Source organism: Phascolarctos cinereus, unplaced genomic scaffold (genome assembly GCF_003287225.1).
Source record: "Phascolarctos cinereus isolate Bilbo 61053 unplaced genomic scaffold, phaCin_HiC Scaffold_9;HRSCAF=440, whole genome shotgun sequence".
Classification (NCBI taxonomy): Eukaryota; Metazoa; Chordata; class Mammalia; order Diprotodontia; family Phascolarctidae; genus Phascolarctos; species Phascolarctos cinereus.
In genome coordinates, this window is record NW_027556402.1 from 75,689,463 (window position 1) to 75,713,467 (window position 24,005).

The following is a 24,005-nucleotide window of genomic DNA, read 5'->3' on the forward strand; positions in this document are numbered from 1 at the left end:
ATATAAAGCGAGTGATTGGTGACATATTATGTGGGAATATACAAGTAAATTTTTTAAAATATCAAATTTTAGTTAGAAGTTAGTGGAAACAGTGTATATTTTTTCTCTTTAAAGTCTGCCATCTACCGGAAACCTATCCATGGACCCTTGAAAATTTGTGTGCCCCAGTTTTACAACCCCAGATTTCGGGTTTAACCTTTCTAAGAATGGGAAGATTCATGTCATCCAAACGCAGTGACTGTCCCTTGGACAATGCTGGGTAAACACTTAAAAGTCTTGGTCTTCTGTTCTCTTTTGTCTGTAGTCTACATAGTACATCACCCCTCTGTTACTACAACTTTGCCTCAGATAGATTAGAAATGTAACTAATTAACTAATTAGGTAACAACTTATGTTAGTTACATTTTAGTCTGCCTGATGAGATTTGGGAACACATTAACAAAGCATCAAGGAGAGTCATGCTGTTTTTTAACCTTGTTTCTATATTCTTGGGGTACTCACTCTTTGGGGACTGAATCCTCCAAGGGGACTATCCTAGCCATAGAAGTTCAATGACCCACATTTGTCCAGGAGTGATTTATACCTAGGAAGAATGTATCATATGACTTTTGTTTTTTTAAACAAGAAGAGCAATTAAGTGGGAACATGAGGGATGAGAAGTTATGCAGAATGTATTTGATGCATGAGAATGTATCAGAAGGAAGAAGGAAGAGAGGGAGAGGAGAGGACAGGGCTATGAAGGAGAGGAGAGGAAAGTTAAGTTTTTAAGATCTAATAGCATACTGGGTTCCAAGATGTAGTAGGTTAACTGAGGTGGCCCTAAATCCTCAAACTTGTGCAAAGACTGTTTTTACAAAGGAACAAGTATGTGACATAGTTTTTTCAGGGAAACCATTAACAGCAGCGGACAACATTTGAACTTCATTCTTTGGAGCTCTTTTATTTACCTCTGTAAAGCAGGAAACATGATAGCATGCTTGAAATATTTCTTCCAGAAGTGTGCAAACTCCAAGTATTTATGTAGCATCACTTTACAACAAACAAGACACAATAAATAAAAAACAAAGAGCAAATTCCCTACACTGAGATCTTGGGATCTGTATATAGTTTTAATTGTTTGTATTGTATTGTGTATCCAAAGTGCATACTTTAGAAGAAAGTTTTAAACAACCCTCCAACATTAGACACAAATAGATTTTTCAGTTATCCTTAACCATGTTGTATGTGTATTGTTGTTTCTAAAGTCTAAAGTATTACTATTTGTGTTGGGGGAGGTGCAGAGGGGGAATGAGAACACCCATGAGTGACTTTATCCATACTAAGTATATACTGCTACTCTTCCTTGATATTCATCTACAATGACTGCAAGAAACACCACTGCTGGCATTTCTGTCTCTGCCTTTCAGATAGGTTTTTTCCACTGGTTTCCAATCCTCCCCTCTCCCCATATATTGCAATATACTAGTACAGATGTCTCTTAAGTTTCCACAATAACACTGAAGCAACTTCTCAATCATTTCTGTAAGACTGATCTTCTATCCTGTGAGTCAGAAGCTTTCTGTAGGTTAAGGTGCATGAAGGAGAATGCCAGTCTCACATGCTCTTTTGAACTATTCCCAACCATTTATTCCACTCAGAAAACCAATCTCTTAAGCAGCTTTCAAAAGTTCTTAGGAAATGGAGTTACTGAATGGTCATGTGGGTTCCCAACTAAATAGCTAATCATTTTCTAAAGTACGTGAATGGAGTTTACTGATGATGATACTGACAACATATTTGCATCGTCACACATTTGTAAAGTGACCTGCAATTTACAAATTGTTTTCATATATTTTATCCTCACAACATTTGATTCTTACAACCTTATGATATTGGATAAGAGCAATTTGAGCCACAAATTGAGAAGAGAATCAAAGAAATGACATCTTTGTTCTCTTTGTGGATGCACAGGAATTGTTCTAGTTCCCTGTGTATTTGGAAGGGAGAATTAGAGCAAAAAGGAAAAAAATCTATAAATAGAATCATCTCCAAGAAAAATTTCTTGTGATTATCCCATTTTAAGTCATCCTGGTTTCATCCATCCCCTCACATATTCACCAAAGAAAACTCCTTCTTTGGGGAGTGTTAAAATCTTAAAGAACAACATTTTATGGGTGATTTTGGAGTTAAGTAGCTGGCTGCCCTTAGCTTCCAATTATGCCCTCAGTTTATTCAAGATAAATCAAGTTCTCTCCACACTTGTGTTCACTGGGACTAAGAACTTGAATTTCAGTGAGACTGAGCAAATTCAGAGGTGAATTAAGAGGGAGGGAAAGAATTGCATTGTGAATGAAGGAGAATGAGGAAGTGTCTAGTGATTAGAAGCCCTGGCAGTTTACATATGGGTGTGGAATAGGAGCAGTGGATCTCTGAATGGGAAAGAGGGGGTAAGTTGAGATGGCATGTTAGAGGAAGTCAGTTAATGTTAGTTAATGCTAGAGCCTGCAGAATAGTGGCATATGGAGATTTAGTGATGGTTAAGATTATGTGCAGCCAGATCAGGGTGGAAATGGGGGCTATGTTGAGAAAGGTGCATCTGATTCTATAAATAAATTCTTTGCCCAGTTTCCGAGCTCCACCTAGTTTCCCCAAAGGAAAAAGTCAGACAAGGGATAATGGGGACTTGAGGTTGATTTGTGAAATCAATTTAACTGTGTATGAAAGCTCTCTGACAGGAAACATGACTTTAGCCTATGTTCACATGTAAGTAGAGTGGAAAATCCTCGAGGACAGGAACTACTACATTTTTGTCTTTGTATGCCCAGTGCCTAGAAAAATCCCTTTCATACTTAGAATTTATCTGAAAGCAGTATGTTAGATTATAATATCATCCCCCCCAAAATACAGAAGATATGATCCCTATATTCTAAGGAACTTACGATATGGTCAACTGGAGCAAGGATGCTAATTAAGGAAGATTAGGATTGGACTATTCCAACTGGCCCTTGGATAAACAAATACCCAAAAGTTTGTGAGACTGGCATAGGGACATTTAGGGTTAGGGGTTATAGCATTATAAGATTAGAGTTGGAAGAGACTTTAGAGGCCATTGAGCTCAAGTACCTCATTTTACATAGAGGTTAAGTGACTTGCCTAGGGTTATACACACAGAGATAGTAAATATTTGAGGCAGGATTAGAACCCATGCTTTCCTCACTCTAAATTCATTGTCCTACCCACTATGCTATGCTACCGCTTAACTTTTTTTAGAAATGCTTAGCTCTTTTACATTTCTCTTTAACTTTAGCAGCTCTAACCTATCTTTTCTTCATTTGCTTGTAAGGTTTTTATGCCCTAATATATGGTCAAGTTTTGTAAAGGTGCCATGTACTGCTGAGAAAAAGGTAAACTTCTTTCTATTTAATTTTCTCCAGAGGTTTATCATATCTAACTTTTCTAAAACTCTATTTATCTCCTTAACTTCTTATTTATTTTATGGTTAGATTTATCAAGTTCTGAGAAAAGAAAGTTTAGGTCTCTCACTACTATAGATTTACAGTCTATTTCCTCCTATAACTCATTTAATTTTTCCTTTAAAAATTTGTATGCTATGCCATTTGATGTATAGATGTTTAGTACTGATATTACTTCATTGTCTATGGTGCCTCTTAGCAAAATGTAGGTTCCCTGCATGTCTCCTTTAATTAGGTCTATTTTTGCTTTTGTTTTGTCTGAAATCATGATTACTATCCCTGCCTTTTTTTTTTACCTCAACTGAAACATTTCAAGTGTGTTTTTTGTAAACAACATATTGTTGAATACTGATTTCTAATCAATTCTGCTACCTGATTCCATTTTATAGGTGAATTCATGCCATTCACATTTTAATATTTCCCTTCGTCTTATTTTGTCCAGCTTCTCTCTCTCTGTCTCTCCCCTCCTCCCGTCTTCCTCCTATTCTTTTTTAAAAGTCTATTTTGCTTCCGATCACTGCCTCCCTTAATCTACAGTCCCTTCTATCAGCCCCTCCCTTCTCTTGTTCCCTTCCACTCCTACTTGTTAGATTTGGTAACATAGATTTCTGTACCAAGCTGAGCGTGTATGTTTTTCTCCCTTTGAATCAATTCCTCTGAGTGAGTTTCAAGCTTTGTCTGCCACCACTACCCTCCACATTTTTCCTTTCCACTCTAAAACCTCTTCCTTGTACATCTCTGTTAAGTGATATATTTTTCCCATTCTTACTCTCCTTTCCCCCTTCTCTCAGCACATCCCTCTTTTTTACTCCTCAATTTTTTTCAGATCATCCCAGCATAGTTAATTCACACTTGTACTCTCTGTCTATGTATATTTCTTCTAACTACCCTAAATTTCTTAGGAGTTATAAATATCATTGTCTCATATAGAAATGTAAATAGTTTAACTCAATGAGTCTTTGTCCCATGTTTACTTTTTTGTGTTTCTTTTGAGTCTTGTATTTCAAAGTTATATTTTCTATTTACCTCTGGTCTTTTCATTAGGAACGCTTGGAAGTCCTATATTTCACTAAATATCCATTTTTTCTCCTTGAAGGATTATATTCAGTTTTGCTGGGTAAATTATTCTTGGTTGTAATCCTAGCTCCTTCAACTTTCAGAAAATTATATTCTAAACCTTCCACTTCTTTAACATGGAAACTGCTAAATGCTGTGATCCTAATTGTAGTTGTATGATATCTGAATGGTTTCTTTCTGGCTGCTTGCAATATTTTCTCCTTGACCTGAAAGTTCTGGAATATTCTTGGGAGTTTTCATTTTGGAATATCTTTCAGGAGGTGAGTAGTGGATTCTTTCAGCTTCTATTTTACCGTTTGCATGTAAGATAGTGAGGCAGTTTTCCTTGATAATTTCCTGAAATATGATCTCTAGGGTTTTTTTTTAACCATGACTTTCCAAGCCCAATAATACTCAGATTATCTCTCCTCAATCTATTTTCCAGGTCAGTTGTTTTTCCAATGAAATATTTCATATTTTCTTCTATTTTTTTTCATTCTTATGACTTTTATTATTTCTTAAAGTCTCATAGAATCATTATCTTCCACTTGCCCAACTTTAATTTTTAAGAAATCATTTTTTTCAGTGAGCTTTTGTACTTTCTCTCTAATTTGGCCAATTCTACTCTTAAAGGAATTCTTTTCTTTAGTGAATTTTTGTTCCTCTTTTACTGCTTACCGATTTTGTTCTTTAAGGTATTATTTTCTTCAGTATTATTGTTGCCTATTTTTCTTACCAAGCTGTTAACTATCTTTCTATAATTTTCTTGCATCACTCCCATTTCTTTTCCCTAATCATGCCTCTACCACTTTCATCTTTCTTTAACCTTTCCAGGAATTCTTGCTGGCCTTGGGTTCAATTAGCATTTTTCTCTTAGGTTTTACTCGTAGTTGTTTTCAAAATGTCTTGGCCTTCCCTGCTAAGTAGTAGTTTTTATGGTCACATTCTTTTTCTGTTATTTGCTTATTTCCCCAGCCTATTTCTTGATTTTGAACTTTATGTTTAAGTTGGGCTCTGCTCACTTTGGGGTATGGAGACATTGTCCCAAGCTTCAAGCTTTTTTGTGCTACTGTTTTCTGAGCCAGTTGTGGGGGTCTGCAAGTTTTTGCTGCTTCCAAAGTGATATTATCCTGGGAAAAGTGTAGTTATTTCTTTCCTGGTCTGTGCTGTGGTCTTTACCCAGGAAGAGACCCTGCTCTTCTGTAGCCACAAGTTCTATTGCTTCTCTTGGCCCTGAAACTGTGCAGGTCCCCTGCTCACCTGCAGTTGCAAGTGCTAGCATCTCTCTTGGCCCTAAAATTGTGACCAGGGCCTTGCTTCCTTGTGACCAACCACAAGTACTCCTCTTCACCCTGGAATTGCATCCCAGAACTGCTTAGGGTAACAGAGTTGCCAATCAGTGCCAGCTGCACCCAGCACCAGCAAAGAGTCCCCATAATCTCTTTCTGACTTGTCCAACCCCCTTACTGTTTCCAGGCTGAGAGATCCCAAAGGTACTGTTGCTGTTGCTGCCACCTCCAACACCCATCACTGCTGTTCTTTTTGTGCTCCAGGTCTGAACCTGCCCTGATGTTACAGACCTGTTCTGTGGACCTCTTCAGTTGCCTTGGGCTGGAAAAATATCTCCCTCTGACCTACTGTTGGCTCTGCTGCTCCAAAATTTGGTTTGAGGAATTATTTTAAAATTGTTTGGAAGGGAACGAGTTGGGAGAGTTTAGTTAGGGTCCTACCTCTACTCCAATATCTTGGCTCTACCCCATCCTCCCCAGACCTCTATAACTAATTTTTAAAAGCAGTGATCTTTTGACCATGTTAAGTGAATACTTCTTTTTAAAAGACTAGTTAAACTTAATTCAAGACATATTTAATAATATAACTATTACTTTGCTACATGGTAATTAGGCAAAAAAAGATAAACAGTTCACATAAATTACTATAAATAGAATTAGTTTCATACTGACCAATCAAATACTTAGTTTCCATCTTCTGTCTTAGCTAATCCTGTAGTACAGAGGTAGGGAACCTACAACCTCAAGGCCACATGTGGCCCTCTAGATCCTCAAGTGCAGCACTTTGACTCAATCCAAACTTCACAGAACAAATCACTTTAACAAAAGGATTTGTTCTGTAAAACTTGGACTTGGTCAACAGGCCAAACCCAAGGACCTAGAAGGCCACATGTGACCTTGAGGCCACAGGTTTCCCACCGCTGCTCTAGCACCTAAAGTCAATGTCAATGCCAACTCTTTCCCCACATACTACACATATCATCTTCATCATATATGTAAAAGACAAAGGAGATATCCCATGTCTAAGACTGAGGTTGCTGTATTCAGTCCACTCTTTCTTATCTGACCAAATATCTTCCATGTTCCCTCATTCTGGGTGAGACCTTGGGCAGTTGCTCCTAATTCTTTCTCATCTTAGTTGCTCTTGGTACTAGATCATTCGAGTAAGCCAAAACTCCAAGCCATGTATGGCCTTCATAGGGACATACATGGAGGTTGATGGGAAGGATCATTTATGATCAGCATTCTGTAGGGGAAGATATGAAACTCAGAACAGTATTGGTGGTTCAGAGTTGGGGAGAAGATGTAGAGGAAATGAGTTCATGAATTCATAGCTGTTGAAGGTCTTGGGGTAGAGTGATAGAAGAAATTACATTTGAAAGAGGTAGGAGGGATGATGATGTGAGAGACCAAGACAACCTATTATCATATTTAACCAAGACCCACTAAAATGACTAAAATGGTTTTATCATTATCACTGGCCAGTTAGGCATAATCTGATTTCAAGCAACAGGTTTCCCCATCAATCAAAACAGCGTATTACTCCAGATAGAGACCAAACTTTCTTTATAAATCTGATTTGTATTTAATCTAAATATAACCTATAACCAAGGTCTTAGTGTCATTCTTTTTTTTTTTAAATCACATACATATGTCACTAGACTTATTCTAGAAGTGTAGAAGAAAAGCCCCTTTTGATAGAATATAGGCAATCAGTTGAGGTTAGCTGATCAAACAATTCTATCAGAATAATTGATAAGAGTCTGTATACTTACAATGGAGCTGTAATCTCACCAACACAGGCATTCCCTCTACCAGTTCACATCCTATCCTAGCCATATCTTCTCATCCTGTTCAGATCTAGTCCACAACCTCCCATATATCTTCTACAGAATATCCTGGAGACCATCTTCTAGGTTTTTTTTTAAAACATTCTAATGGGTATTAGCACATCACTAAGTCTATGTCTCTGTCATTCCATAATCTTTCTCCATGACCAGTCTGAGTGTTTTTCTGCCCATACAGTTCTTGGAGCATCTTTCTTTATAATAAGTCATTGATGATATTATGCTGCAATTTCCTTAAGTCTTGATTGCCCATTGGACTATGTGCAATTTCATTTCTTCAGAGATTATGACTTTTTTTTATAAGTTTAGTGGAATCAATGAATGAAAAAGCATTTGTTAAAGTACCAAGCATTGTACTAAATGCTGTAGTTATAACTAGAAAAGTAATGCAGTTTCAGCTCTGTGGTAGTTTATACTTTAAATAAGGGAGAAAATGCAGGTAAGAGAATTCAGCTCAAAGGAGGATAAAAGGCTGAGACATCTGAAGGTTGGAAGGATAAAGCAGATGGAAAAGCCAAGTGGCCTTAAGGGCACACTGAAAGTAGCTAAGGAAGTAGCAGTAAATCAGACATTAAAGTCCAAAGGATTTTAGGAATTCAATTGATGAATAAAAGGGGGAGGGGAATTTGTTAATTCTTCTTAAGTGCCAAGCATTCTGCTAAAAGCTGGAGACACTAGAAGAAAAGAGAAACTGTGTCTGTTCTTAAGAAGCTCATTTTCTGAATGGAGGGGAATAACACACAGAAGAGAGTTATAGCTAAAGAAGGGGGTGGGGGAAGGATGAGATGTTTGAAGGGTGTAGTACTAGTAGAGCAGAAGGTAAGCCCTGGAGGTCTTCTATCTTAGGGGAAGGATTATAGTTAGTTATTTCCTGCTCATCCAAATGCACTCTCTAGGGGAGAAGGTGACCTAGAGGGGCCCTGTTCATCAGCATTGGGAAAGACCCCCAAGAGTTGTCCCTGGCCTAGAGTGGACAAAGGGCAAGAATGGAGGAAGTCCCCTTCTTATGATAGAGCAGTTTTTATCCAGCTCTCTGATGGGATGCTTTTTTAAATAAGTTTTAGAGCCTATGCTTATAAAATATCCAATTTTGCAAGCTTTTTTTCCATACTTTTCTGTTTAAAGCAGGGATATATACTAATAAATGTTTAATAATGTCTTTCCAAAAATAAATGTATGCATAACACACATTTAACTTCAGGCTGCAATATTAACATTTTCTCCATTACCTCCTTAGGTTTACACAGTCAACAAAACCACAAATCCAGCCCTGGTTGTAGAATTTGGTGATTTTCAAGGTGAAAGTGTTCATACTGAAACTTAACAATTGGCTCTAGCTAGCTAGCACAAACTAGCTTCACCACACTCCTGGTTTAAAACCAATATAAACTTAACAGTTCCACTTTCCCTGGAAAAGTGTCCATGTTATACCATTAGCACATCTTTATTGCTTTTATGCCAACTCAAAGAATCTTAATGCTAGAAGAGACCTCAATGGGTGGGTAGTTCGATTTATGCCTGAACCAAAATCCATCATACAGCATACCCAACAAGAGCTCAAGCAATTGTTGCTTAAAGTTTTCTGGTGAAAGGAACACACTACTTTTGTGGCAGCCCATTCTAGTGTTGGATTATTCTAATTTTTATCAAGTTTTTTTTTCCTTATTTCATTTCCAGATCTGTTATTGTTGTTCAGTCATGTTCAACTCTCTGTGACTCCATTTGGGTTTTTTTGTTTTTGTTTTTGTTTTGTTTTTTGTTTTATTTTGTTTTTTGCAAAGATACTGGAGTGATTTGCCATTTCCTTTTCCAGTTCATTTTACAGATGAGAAAACTGAGGCAAAGAAGATTAAGTAACTTACATAAGGTCATACAGTTAGTAAGTGCTTTAGGCTAGATTTGAATTTAGGCCTGACTTCAGGCCTGGCCCTCTATCCACTGCCCCACCTAGCTGCCCTGCAGCTGAATCTGGTTTTGGATAATTCTAATTCTCAGCAAGTTTTTCCTTATTTGATTCCTTGATCTGATTCTTTGCAATTTCTACAAATTTTCCTAGTTCTTCCCCTCCACCTCAACAAAACAAGTCTCAACCCTCTGCCATGTGACAGCCCTTCAAAGACAGTTATAATGTCCCATGTCATATTTTCATCCTAAAGTTACTCACTACAAACTCTACTTTTCAGACTGTACTTTAGAAGACAGGATAGTAAATGTGATCTAAAGGACTCAAGGAGATGTTGGAAAAAATGGCTGGACTAGAGGGCAGGGAAAGGAAGGGGAAGGAAAGGGTAGAGACTGCTGCTAGGAGTGGGAATGGGGTAAAAATAAGTGGAAAAGCAGGGCATATAGGGCTTTGGGGAAGCTGACAGTGCACGGTGCAAAGATTGAATATTGGCAGGCAAGGGCCAGTAGTGTTTTTTTCTAATCAGAAGAGGAAGGGGAATTGAGGAGAGTAATAAGTTAAAAGGAGCAAGGTATAAGAAGGAATTAAGTGATTTATTATTAAAAAAACAAAGGGCAAGGGTGGTGGCTGATGTGGTAATGGTTTGGCTTAGACCCCTTTGCCTACTCTATTTCCCTTGTGTGTGTATGTGGTATACACTTTTGTGCACATAGATATAGTTATACATTGTTTACTTAATTTTATCACAGAAAAAGGAACTTTTTAAAAAGGTTTTCAAAATTATAAGGGGAACAGTGTATTTGGAGTCAGAGGTCCTGCGTTAGAATTCTGGTTCTGCCACTACCTGGGCGGCAAACCACTTCACTTCTCTCAGACCGTTTTGTAAAAGGAAAGGGTTGTACTAAATGGACTGCTGTCCTTTCAGTCTTCAAATCCTCTGCAGTTAATAACTTGTGTTCTCACTTTCCTTACTAGGCGATTATTCTACCACTATTTCAACCCCTTCCATAAAGGATTAATGATTTTAAAACATGCTATAATGTTGATCATGGTGCCTGGCTATAAGAATGATTGGAATTATTTAAACCAAGTATCAGATCAGAGTTAAGAGGCCTGGTCAAAAGAGCAACGAGTCATGAGACCTGGGTTCAAGTCAGGTTCAAGTCAAGCCATGTCACTTACTAGCCATGTGACCCTGGGTAAATTGCTTAACCTCTGAAAGCCACCAGCCTTCTCATTTGTAAAATGAGAAGTCTGGATCAAGTGATCTCTTGGGTGTCTTCTAGCTTTGACATTGTTCTACGAGTAAAGCTCCTTTAAAAAAAATAGACTGGAATGCCAAAAAAAAAAAAGCTACTCTGTTTTAAACAGTGATTTTGTATAATTCCTTTTAAAAGACTTTTTTTCTTTTTAAATTGATTTAATTGTGAGGGTGTAGCCCGAATTAGAGGTTGTCTATATTTCAACTAATGTAGAGACAAAGACTTTAATTCCACAATTCAATTTGGGGCAATTAAACAAACTAATTCAATTTCTAATACTAAAGGCAAGGCATTTCTTTGGAGACGCAAAGTTAAAAATGAAAAAAAACTGCTGCCTTTGAAGAATTAATATTCTACTTTGTGGGGGAGAAATGTGCATAAAGAAGTAAATACAACATATTTATGAATTAACACAAAATATTTCAATGTCTTAGCTCCACATTTCTTAGCCTCATTCTCAATAACCCAGATGATTTGCTCCTGTTAGTTTATTTTTCAATCCTGCTTTCTCCTCCCTATCCTTTCAAGTAGCCCTTCTCTCTTTCTGTTTTTTCCTTCCCCCCTTGTCAATTAGAGATAAAAGAAACTTTTGTGTCAAAGCCCGTTTAAACCAGGGGTGTGCTGGAGCCAGCTTGAGCCAGCTGGTGAGAGCTAATTGTTAAACTTTCAGTATGAACATTTTCACCTTGGAAATCAGCAAATTTTACAATCAGGGCTGGATTTATGGCTTTGTTGATTGTCTAGAGTCTAGACCTACATGGAAGTGATGGTGAAAATGTTAAAAATGCAGATTGAACTTAAAAGTGTATCATACAAACATTTATTTTTGGAAAGCCAGTTGTTAAACATGTGACATCCATAAATAAACCCTATCAAATAAAGGTTTGTTGGATGCTTTTCTGGAAAAAATTTAAAACTCAGATACGTGGGAGAGGTAACACATTGGTATGAGGGAGTTTCAGTCAGGATGTAAATGATATCAGATCCTTTCCAGTGTTGAGAGAGAGACAGACAGACAGAGAGACACAGAGAGATTCACAGAGAGTCAGACAGACAGAGAGACAGAGACAGAGAGAGGAGAAAGCAGTAAAGTTCTCAGCCAGAAGGATGGGGTAGGCAGAATAATGCTTGCCATAGAGAGTTCACAGAAGAAGGAAAAAAGAAAGAAAGGAATACTCAGAGAAACTGAAGCAAATTTATACTCATTCACAATTTTGCAGCTGTTTATTTTCACTGTGCACTTGCAAATCCAAGCAATGAATATGACCCCATTGTGGTCATGTTCCACTGTGTGCCTCAGCATGAATTTTCATCCACTTTTTGATATCTGAAATAGTATTTTTTAAGTTGCGGGTGCAGGTGCCTTTAATTTTTATAATTAGAAAGGGCTTGAAGAGCAAAGGATTGTTTAGGGGTCGAGGGAGTATTAAACCCTTGAGTGTAGAAACTGATGCTTTAGTCAAAGTGAGTAAGTTAAGTAATCAACTGACAGGAAAGAAAAAAAACCTATCTGCTGATTTGATTGGACAATGGATCACAAATGACTGGGAACTTGGGTTGATTCCTGGCTTTGTCATATAACTAATTGAAAGATTTTTCCTCTTTGATCCTCAGTTTCCCTATCTATAAAATGAGAAGTTTCAACCAGGTGATGTGAAGATTCCTTTGAGCTTTAACAGTTGATAACTAAGAGAGCAGAGATATTGGGACCTGGAGAAGGATCATCATCATCATCATCCAGGGAAAGGTGCCGAGGACAGAAGACAAATTACAAAGACATCACAGCTATGTTTAGGACATGTCCTCTTTACTTTCAACCTTGCTGCACCCCCAACTCTACAGACCTTCTCTATCATGCATGCCACAGAAATTTCTTTTTCCTTGAAGCTCACTAATCCCTGGACTTCTCCTCCCACTGGAAGGACCCTCCTCCTCCCATGCACCCCCTTCCCTGCCCACAACCCCTTCCTTTGCTGGACTAGTTCAGGGGTGGGGAAACTGTGGCATCAAGGCCACATGTGGCCCTCTAGGGCCTCAGGTGCAGCCCTTTGACTGAATCCAAACTTCACAAACAAATCCCCTTAATAAAAGGACTTGTTCTATAAAACTCGGACTCAGTGAAAAACCCACACCCAATGATGTGGAAAGCCACACGTGTCCTCAAGGCCACAGGTTCCCCAGCCCTGGACTAGTTCTTCCCAGAACCTCGGTTTTAAGGAGGATGCCCACTCTAACCACGATTTTATTCCCCTCAGGGCAATCCACCTGACTCCCTGGCCTTTCTCTACCTTTAACCTCCCCCTTTGCAGTTTCTTGTTGTTGTCTTCCCTCATTACAGTGTAAGGAGTCTTTGCCAGCAGAGACTGTCTTTCTTCTGTTTATATTTGTATTCCCAGCATTTAGCAGACTAACAAGGTGCCTGGCCAAGTATTTAATAAATACTTGTTAACTTGAAAAAGATACATATTTTATGTCAAGGTTACTGAAACATAGGTAGCTCTGGTTCATCTAATTCATCCATTTCGTTTGTTTGGTTTGGTTTTGAAAGTGATGGATATCTTTCAAAAGGAATTTTATTCCTAGGAAAAGTATTACTGCTTTATTGAATCTGGATTCTCTGGCCTCCGCTCTCACCCCTTTACCAGCTGGCATTAGTACCCGTCAAGACAGACAAGTAGTGAAAAAGATAAGGAAATCCACAAATTCAAGGTGGGAGGGGGAAGAAGTCTGTTGGATAGACTAGTATTTATAAATTTTCTCAACATATAATACTTACTGAGTTTAAGGAATTTATTTAACCTTAATAGTCAATACAATATTTATTAGAAATAAGATCCTGCATTTACAAATTTCCTAGTTTCCTTGAGATAGGAGACCACAGTATTTTAAGCTCCCTGAGGGTGGTGATCATGCCTTATTTCATTTCTCTCTCTATCTCCAGTGTCTAACACAGTACTTATAGTAGCAACTTAATAAATGTTTCTTGAATTGTACTGACACTATTATCGATGTTCACTATCTTTATATGCAAATATATGGGGGAAAAAAGAATGAATAACAAATATTTTTTCCTCTGTTGCTCATACCTAAAAGTAATCTTTCAGTTTACAGAGAAGTTGGTGATATTTGTAGTGTTGTCTAAGTGTCTTCCAGCCCATAGATGGGAAGTATTTTGCTACATAGGCCACTATATTTCTCAGAGACAAAATTTGCAATTTTTGTACCTTTATGGTGAGTGGCACAAAAGTCACCCTGCATTCAGTTGAAGGGAAATGGATGGAAAAGGAGAAGTTGCCTGGGAGTAGGCTCATACTTCCTGATAGCTTCCTGTTTTAACACAAAAGTAGGTCATAATTCAATTATTATTAAGATGCTGAAGGACTGCTGGTATTATCCACACCCACTAAAACTTAGAGCTTTAGAGCAAACCTCTGGTTGCTCCCACCCTAGTTATAGCACTGATATTTGCACCCTTCCCTATGTGGGTCATACTTAAGCCACTGCTCAAAAAGAGCTGTCTCATCCTTGACTGGAGCTAGCTGTCCTCTTGAGGAATGCTTCAATGTCCTCTTGAGGCAGCTGCTGCTGGCATTTCTCAGCCTTTGGCCACTGGGATACAGGATCACATGATAAAGTCCCTGCATTTTTTTCAGCATTTTGTCTGACCACCCCATTTTTAGTCAGCCCACTTCAGTTTGCCATTTACTGGCTGTTTGGGCAACTGAATGGCATTTTCTGAACATACAGTCTACCCAGTAGATTTGTGTTGTTATATTGTGTTGTTGGTAAACTGACTATATTCCGGACTTTTTACATGACTAAACATATCTTGGAGATGATGCTGATGATATTCTTCAGGCTCATACAATTTCAAAACTGGAACCCATCCTTTTTATTTAGAGATGAGAACTGCTAGCATCTAGTTTCTGATACCTTTCCAGTGTTCTTTACACTATACACCATAGTGAATGCCATTGCTCTGCACAATGTTTAGTTTTGTCTCAAAACTGATGCTGCATTTATTGTATCCTTAGTCTTTCAAAGGACATTCTAGCTTTCTTCATTAATTTCTATTTCTATTTTTATTTTTTGAATGTAGGTGGGTAGGGACTAATTAGTATATCATTGGCTATTTCAATGACAAATATCATAACGAATGAAGCATTTATTATATGTAAAGCACTGTGCTAAGCCTGGGATACAAGAAGAAAAATAAGAGGGTTCCTGATTTCAAGGAGCTCACATTCTTATAATCATAGGCATACTTTCATTTCTCTACTGCTGGATCAGAAACTAAAAGTTTTGCTTAGGGTAATGAATAAATTCACTTCTAGATTCTTTGGATCATCAGATTTCAAGCTAGAAGAGGTTTATAGACCATCTGTTCCACTCCACCCTCATTTTCTAGATGAGGAAGCTGAGCTCCAAAGAGGTGAAATTCAATTCAATAAACATGAAGCACCTGCTATGTGCTGGAAACTGTGCAAACCACTGGGGATATAAAAGAGGCAAAAAGCAGTCGCTACCTCATGGAGCTTAAAATCTAGTGGGAAAGACAAAATGCAAACAAATATATACAATGCAAAACATGTACAGGATAAATGGAAATAACCAACAGAGGGAAGGCACTGGCATTAAGAGGGGTTACAGAAGACTTGCTATTGGAGATGTGATTTTAATTGGGACTTAAAGGCTAGGGTAATACAGGCAATGTGTCATAACAGGATTTGAACCCAGGCTTTTTGACTTTGCAGATTTGGAAATGTTACTGCTTGAAGGATTCTTATAAGAGTAGGAGGACACCATGGTCCATAGATCATACAAACAGGCTCTATCTCCAATGTCTATACGAATATTGGCAACTCGAGTCCTTTTATTGCAATTTACTAAGTGGCATCTTGCTTTAGTGGGGGGAAAAGCTTCATGGGAATTTGAATCAGAAAATCTGTTCAATTTCCAACTTTGCCACATGCTAGCTATATATAACTGTGCAAACTCCTTATTTCTTGGCACCACATTTCCTTATAGGTAAAATGGAATTATTCTCACAATATCTCTCTCATAGTGTTATTATGAGGAAAATGTTTTGTGAACTATAGAATGGTATGTAAATGCAAGCTACTTACTAGACTTATAAACTTGTTGGGAGAATGTCATTTAAATTTTATAACTCTCCTAGTACCTATCACAGAAGTAGAGCCCTTCTGTTCACACTCATTTTGTCTTTATATTCATAGTACCTAGCATAGTGCCTTGTAAATGACTCATAAATACTTATTGAATTGAATGTAATTAAGGAATATTTGTTGGATGAGTGAATGAAAATAGTGACTATATATTCCTATAAAGTTTCCAGAGATACTTCAATGGCAGTATAAGATAATACTATTTCTAGTTCATAGATTTAGCGTAGGAAAGAACCTCATTGGGTCATGCAATCCAAAGATCTCATGTTACAGCAAAAGAAAATGAGACCTAGTCAAATGAAGTGACTTGCCCAAGACAGAATTTGAACTCAGGTTCTCCCATTGTACATGTAGTGCACTTTCCAAGGCACTACCAATGTGCCTAAGATTATCTTTTGGATAAGACAAGCATCATTTTCCTTCGTATTTATTTCTGTCCTTGTGTTTGGCCTAGAATAAAAACTGGTGAGAGTAAGAGAATTTGAATAAAACAATGTGGTTGAGAAAAGAAATGAAGAGCAGAGGCAACATCTGTGTACACTCAAATCATTTAATTGATAAATATTGTTAGTTACCTTAGACAATATTTAAACACCATTTATGAAGGAAAGGGAAATTGTGGCACATTTTACCCCCAGAACTCAAAATTAGTTTAAGGAGGTAGATAATCAATGAACCTTTATTAAGTGCTTATTAGGTGTAAAGCACTATAGTAAGCACCAGAATCTGGTGTTCACCGGGTGAATCACTCAAACATTTTTGGAGTGGTGAGAGAGTGTGGTGTCTTTGAAAGTGTTAGCACTAGAGTCAAGGGACCTTGACTTAAGGACACATAGAGGATATCCAAATCCTGTTCCTTTCTGTGTAGCCTTGAGCAATACACAACCTCTGTGGGCCTCAATTTCTTCATCTATGAAAGCAGGACATTAGACTAGGTATCCCCCGGCTGGAAATGTATCATCTTAAATACCGCTTCCTACTGCAAAAATCACTTCAATACTGGTGTGTCCAGGAGCTCTCGGACCTTACTTGCAGATACTCAGTACATAATTGATTGTGTCCTTCACAGGAAGCAGAAATCCAGACATTGGCTTATAGGGCTTTTCTTAAGCACCACTATCTCTCCCCCAATTGCCAGCTGCCCGAAGTTTAAGATTTCGCTCATCCAAACTGACAACACTCTTCACTGATTTTTTTTTTCGGCTAACACCCTCTGTTCTTGCTCCCGTCCCATGACTCCCAGTTCCTACAAAGGAGAAGGACAGGGGGGAGGGGGTATCTCCCGCAGGATCTCCGCCATGCTGCTGATGACTTTCACTTGGAACTCTCACTTAGAACTCCCAAGCAGCGCTAAAGCCTGTAGCCAGGGGAAGCAAGAAGAGGCTTGCAAGGAGCTGGAGGGGTTCCGAGGACTTGCAAAAGCCCTCAAGGGGTCGGCACCCATGTCCCAAGTTCACCCATTTCTCCATTCCACGAAACTTTACCTAGCACTGCCACACAAGCCTCTAAAGCTAGGGAAAAGAAAATTGCTGCCTTTCCTACTAGGAAACGGCCAGCCCCGAGGGCTGAGGTTTCTGCTCCTACAGCCAAGACGAGGCAAGGGGACTGCACGTGGAGGGGGAGGGGTAAGAAAGTAGGTGGGGGGAGGGAGCTCGAGTGCAAGAGGCTTCCGAGGGAAAGTGAGAGGGGAGGGAGGACAGGGCTCACCCGCTCCCTCCGTCAGCCGCTTTCTCTCACATAAGCGCAGGCAGAGGGCGCATCAGTCATGCCCTCCCCCTGCGACCGCCGCTGTTGCTGCTGCCGTTGCCGAGGCCGCACAGCTCCACGCGCTGAGGACGCCCGAGCACCCGGGACCCTGCAGCTGCTGCTGCTGCTGCCTCCGCCGCCGCCGCCGCTGCCCGTGTCGCTGCCAGGAGCCCCGGAGCTGGCCAAGTCAGGGGACTGAGCCGCAGCAGTCTCCGCCGCTGCTTCTGCCCCCCCGCCCCCCAACTGCCCCAACACCCCCACTGCAGACTCTCCAGCTGCTGCTGCCCCCTCGGGGGGTTACTTAGGGGAAAGGAGGAGGGGGGTGGGGGGAACAATCCGTGGTGTTTAAGACTTTTTAAAGGGGGGGTGTTTATGCACTTCTCCCCTCCCCAAAGAAAAACAAAAGGAGAGGGTGACTTTTCCTCTCTCTCTCTCTCTTGCTCTCCCTTCACCTCCAGTCTCCTGAATGAGGAGAACTCGGATGTCCGGTTTCCTGTGAGGGTTTTTACCTGACAAGCTCCGACTTTCCACGGCAGTTACTTAGAGAGCAACTTGAAAAAAGTTTGGAGCCCCCGCGCAACGGAGCCGCCACCGCTGCCGCCTCTTGTCCGTCCCCCAGGCTTTTTACTGGCTGGATATTGGGGGCAAGGAAAACCAGGAGCGCTCATCATTGCAGGGGCACCCAAGCCCCCACCCCCTGCCCCCCCGTAAACGCACTAGTCTCCCCCACCCCTTCCCCACCCCGCCCCAACCCCCCCCAAGGAGCCTGTTCACCATGCACTTGCTGGGATTATTCTCCCTGGTCTGTTCCCTGATTGCTGCAGCTCTGCTCCTGGGACCTCGGGCGCCCGCCGCAGCTGCGGCTTATGAGTCGGGACAGGGCTATTACGAGGAAGAACCGGATCTGGGGGAAGCGAAGGTAAGTGCTGTCCCTCCTGCCGCTCCTGCTGCCTCTCCTGCAGCTCTCTGGGGGAAGAAGAGTCCTCTAGTGTGCACCATAGAGTTCCCTAAACGAACCTGTCCAAAGAGAAAGTTTGTGGGATCTTGTAACCTTTGGGAAGTTGGGGCTAAGGATATGTAGATCTGTTCTCATCTTTACGCAAGAAAGAAACTTACAAACTTCTGTTTAAAAAAAAAGGGAGGGGGAGCGAGGGGGTTAGGAAGCATTTGCAAATTAGGCGCACGGCTACGCAATTTTAGTTAAGTACCCAAAGAGGTGCCTAGTAATACCAAAGTGATTCTAATGGATGCAATAAATAGAAAGCCGAGCTTTGCCCAATGACCCAACTGTTGTAATGCTCAATCGAAGACAGAAGTGCGCAGAAGTGCGCCTTCCCAGGCAAATCAATGGTACATGAAGGCAGTTTTGTCCGTGGGCATAGATGACCAGTCAAGCTACAAGATTTCATTGAGTTGCTGCGATGCGGGGAGGCTCACTCAGGCGCCTTGGAGGGGGTGGGGAGGGGAACGAATACAAAAGGAGTAGAAGAGACTAATAACTAGGGAATGAATGATGGATGAATTAAGATGCCACAACCACTTGGGGAAAGAAGCTTGTTCGATTTCAGATGAAAACTGGAGGTGATTCTTATCACCTCCTTACAGAACCAGGATTGTTTTCACTTTTAAAGCTGCACTTCTGAGATCTTTTAATGGTATGCTGAAGACTAATCAAGTTTGCTGGAGGTGTAACAAATCCTAAGTCTGAAAATGCTGGTGAGGAGCAACAAGAGTTAAAGAGTCCTTACTTTCCAGCCTGTGATTTAACTTGTTTGCCTTCAAACTGTTGTTCCTTGATCTTCCAAAAGAAAACTGTTACTCCAGAAGGTTTTAACATGCATCTTATACCTGATGTTGTTGAGAGAGTGTAACAGTACTTAAACAAAATGTCATAATGTGCATTGTACTTTATTAAAGCTGCTTAATGTGGCCAGATAGCAATTTTTGTGAATGAGTACAGCAGTGTTTGCAGAACTCTACTATAGCGTTCCATTTCAATTTATGGCATGATGGAAAGAAAGTCAAATGACGTGATGTGTCTACTCTGAGTTCATTGCATTATTTTTCACCTACTTTACTCTTATTTTTATTTATCCTCAGCTACCATTAGTTGGTATGCTAGTCTGATACTGATGGCAATTTAAAATACTTACTGGCTGCAGAGAACTGAGGGATTGTTATTGCTTTTCGATAGGCCAAATTATGCCTTAGAGTTAATTTCTGAAGTAAAAAAAAATGCTGATCAAGTTCATTTTGAATTTTTAAGCATCAAAACATGGGACGTACATGAACAAAATTTTCAGAATATTTGAATGAATGGGAAGAATAACTGCAAAGTACTTTAATGAGTCTTCTCATAGTTTGTGTAAATTTTTCAGTGAACTAAATCAAAGCAAATGCATTGCTGAGTTAATTAGCTAGCTGTTTTAAAAAATATGCAACTACTATTCAATTTAGTAAGTTAAGGAAACTGCCATATTAACTGACTATGATCTTAAAATAATTTCTAAATTGACTCCGAATTATGGTTTTAATTAAATAATAGAATGGTGGAAAGCACTTTTGAGCTAGGACAATGTAAGCTGAGTTGTGTAACAGTTAATAACAATGTGTTTTATACCCTTTGAACATAGTTTCCTTTATTAATGCTGATGCTAACTATGACTACATTGATGTGAATGATTTACTGGCCAAAAATGCTATGAAATGCAATGTGGCAGAATTACACTTGTTCTATGCTTTGAATATTATTGCACATTAAGCAGATGTGTGAAGCAATGTTTTATAATGGATAGAGGGCTGACCTTGGAATCAGGAAGACCCAGCTTCTGACATACATTAGCTTTGTGACCCTTTCAGTGTAAAAGGTTAAGTGATGTCACTTAACTTGTGAATCCCCCCCCACAACAAGTCACTTACCTTCTCCCTGCCCCCTAAATAACTTTCCAAGACTTTAAGTTACAGAAGAGTTGCTCATCTGTAACTCTACAGTTGGACTTCCCTATAAGGATGAAATTGCAGATCTGGACCAAATACCCATGTCCACATATTCACTTTCTCTTTCCAGAAGAGCAAAGCACTGGAGAATGTGTGAGTAAAACATAATTTCTATTCTGTGGTTTTAAAAGTAATTTCTTTTGGTTTTGTTGAAGAACTGGGGAGTAGGATATGGAAAGGGACATCTGAATAAGAAATCATTCCGTAAAGCAAGTATCACACAGTATGTGTGCTTCTGAGAAAGACAGCTAATTCAGCTAATAGAACTGAATTGGTTATCTCCAGTGTGTTACTCTGTATGTGGATGTTTATAAGTATGTTATATTGACCTCTAGGGAGGAGGAAGAATTAAATTTAATTCTGAATTTCTGAAATAATATTAGTAATATAGAGAATAACTAATTAAACAAAAAGGTTGGTCTTTATTTAAGAGTTCTTATGCCTTCTTGTCACTTAATGAGTTTTCTTTTTTGAAGTATAGAATTTAAATTTCTTGTTTGGGGTACATATAAATTATGTTTTCCTATTTCAACTCAGTTTTACATATAGTTTGATAGAATATAATTGATATTATATTCTACTTCTTAATACCTATGTTTCTTATTATTCAAGGCCTTAGGAATCCATACCTTTTTAAGCCACTGAGACTGTAGAGATACGAATCAGTGCATTTCTGCCGCATTAAATGGTCTATAACTCACTGGCTTCACAGACAGTTCCCATTCGAATCACTGGATCAGTAATATGCTCATCGGAATCCCAGAGGTCTCTCAAAGGTTTTGATTATCTCCTTACTTGTCAAACTAGTTCTTATTTTCTATTGCATATAGGAACATATACTTTAATCTAAGGGTCTTACAACTCATCTCCAATAGTGCCCTAAATCAAGGTTAACTTTATTCCCTCCATCTGCCCAAGGTCATATAGTTAGGTAAAGGTCAAACCAGAAATGAGAGTCAGGTCTTGCTAATTCTTGTATCTTGTATTATCATTGGAATGCGGAATCCTATTCCATTCTGTGTAATCCTAAATGTACAGTTAACTAAAAATGGTTTTTAAAAAAACCCGCTTTTGCCTATAGGACAAAGAGTCAAAAAAGGAAAGAACTTTGTTTATATTGGGATTAGGTTTAGCTAGAACTGGTGAGAAAAGGGAGAGGATGAAAAAGGAGAAAATATGAAACAGTTTAATTAAATCTAAAGAAATAGAAAAATTCGGCAAATTGTCCAGTCCACCCTCTTGTCAACATGAGATTAATTGGGACTGTATCTACTTTGTCATTACATGTTAGGACATTTGCGTCTTTAGAGAGGTCAGTTTAATGTAATTAAAACAATATACTAAATAGACATTACTACATGCTACCCAATGTGTTATTTTGGTATTAAGTGATGGCTTAGTGACCCAAAAGACTATGCCCCTGTGGTATACTTCAACAGTATCCCAAGAGATAGTATGAGCAGAAAAACTTGATTAAAAAAAATGGTTTAGATACCTTCATGGACACCTGACTGTTAATAGCTTAGTTAGTGAACTAAGGATATTTTAGGGTATAACATTTGAGGATGGTGATAAGGAAGACATAACTTGCACAATATACTCCTTACTGGATTAGATATACTATGAATCTGAGCTAATAAAGACATTCTGATATTGTTATGAAAATGGAAAGGATTTATAGGGGTAGCTGGGTGGCACATGGATAGAGTGCTGGCCCTGGAGTTAAAAAGACTCGTCTTCTTGAGTTCAAATCTGGCTTCAGACACTTATTGGCTGTGTCACTTAACTCTGTTTGCCTCAGTTTCCTCATCAACAAAATGAACTGGAGAAGGAAGTGGCAAACCACTTCAGTGTCTTTGCTAAGAAAATGGGATCATGAAGAGTTGGATGCGACTGAACAACAAATTAACTTTCCTTTCTATTGTAGATAAGTTATTTTTAGGAATTACGTGTTTGACATAATAGACATCAACTAGCTTAACATATGAATGATCAATTTTAATAGTGGTAATGGTTTTAAAATAATCTAGTTGCAAGGCTTTTGGCTATGGTACTTCAGAGTAAAGTAAGCTATGATAGGTGAAATTACATACACACACACATAATATTCTCTTTTTCTTATTGTCTTTGTCATCTATATCTCTATGTCACTTATAGCCATTTATATTGTATTACAATTATGTCTTTACATGTAAATGGGCCATGTCTTATAAGTTTTGTATAATAATGACAATAGCTCACATTCGTGTAGTGCTTTAAGGTTTATATACATTATCTTGTCTGATCTTCACAACACTGTGAAGTAGGTGTTATTATTTCAACTTTAGAGATGAGGAAACTAAAGCTGAGGGAAGCTAACTGAATTTAATTAGTCAATCACTAAACATTTATTAAGCACCTATCCATCTGAGGTGCAGTGCTTAAGTGCTGGGGCTAAGCACTGACATCTTCCAAGGTTAAAAAGCTAGTAAGTGTCTGAGGTAGGATTTTCATCTCTTTCTCATTCCAAGTTTAGAACTCTATCTACTGCACCACGAGGCCTTTTTATGTATCTGACATTGTCTAGTAGGGTACCCAGTTACTAGCCAGATTTTTGGCCAAGATCACATGTTTTTTATCTGATTTGTCTGTGTTCTTTGATGACCAATATGTCGTAGAATCACAGAATGTTATAAATGGAAGGTGGCCTTAGAAAGCATCTAACTTTTCCCAGTCACCTCATTTTACAGATAAGGAAACTGAAGCCCATAAAGATTAAGTGATTTAAATAAGGTCATTAAAGAGAATCAGGATTAAAACCCAAATCTCCTACTCCCAGTCCAGTGTCTCATCATCATCAAATATTTGTTCAAATGCCTACTTTGGTGCCAGGTAATGTGCTATAGAGATAGACAGGTGAAAAGCATGATTTCTCCTCAAGGGTGTTACAGCCTGAAAATAAAAGGCATATCGGAAATATAAACAGGCATGAAAAGAGCTTATTGTAAATGCTGAAAGCACATTACAAACAATAAGTGCTGCAAAAGTATAGAGGTAGAAGAGATCGCTGCAGTTGTGGCAGCTAGGGAAAGCTCCATAAGAAAGGTAGAACTCAAGTAGGACTTTATTAAATAAGAAGAGAGGGTTCACAAATGTGTTCCAGATAAAGGGTGTGCTGTGAGCATGGAGGTGGTCATTTGCATGCCATGTGGTTGAGACAATGAGTAAAGCAGTTTGGCTAGAGCATTTGGTTGGGTGAAGGAGGTGAAGAAGATCAATATAGAGAGA

At 38.9% G+C, this 24,005-nt stretch overlaps 2 protein-coding genes across 3 annotated transcripts in view; one reads left to right on the forward strand and one right to left on the reverse strand.

Moving 5' to 3' along the window:
* Positions 1–16,527: 16,527 nt before the first annotated feature.
* On the reverse strand, positions 16,528–18,409 carry LOC144455435 (uncharacterized). The gene is made up of 3 exons (XM_078148846.1): positions 18,323–18,409; positions 17,703–18,029; positions 16,528–17,352 (listed from the first exon to the last, which is right to left on the reverse strand). Exons 1-2 carry the CDS (start codon positions 18,407–18,409, stop codon positions 17,715–17,717), a joined length of 402 nt encoding a protein of 133 aa, XP_078004972.1. The 3' UTR covers positions 16,528–17,352; positions 17,703–17,714.
* Positions 17,984–24,005, forward strand: part of VEGFC (vascular endothelial growth factor C) — a 158,483-nt gene continuing 152,461 nt past the window's right edge. The window contains exon 1 of one of the 2 annotated variants that reach the window (XM_020997839.2): positions 17,984–18,660. In XM_020997839.2, coding sequence (XP_020853498.1) covers positions 18,517–18,660 — 144 coding nt within the window. In that variant the 5' untranslated portion in view covers positions 17,984–18,516. Of the gene's footprint in view, positions 18,661–20,379; positions 20,832–24,005 lie in introns of those variants that run through there. The other variant, XM_078148992.1, reaches the window with a different exon arrangement.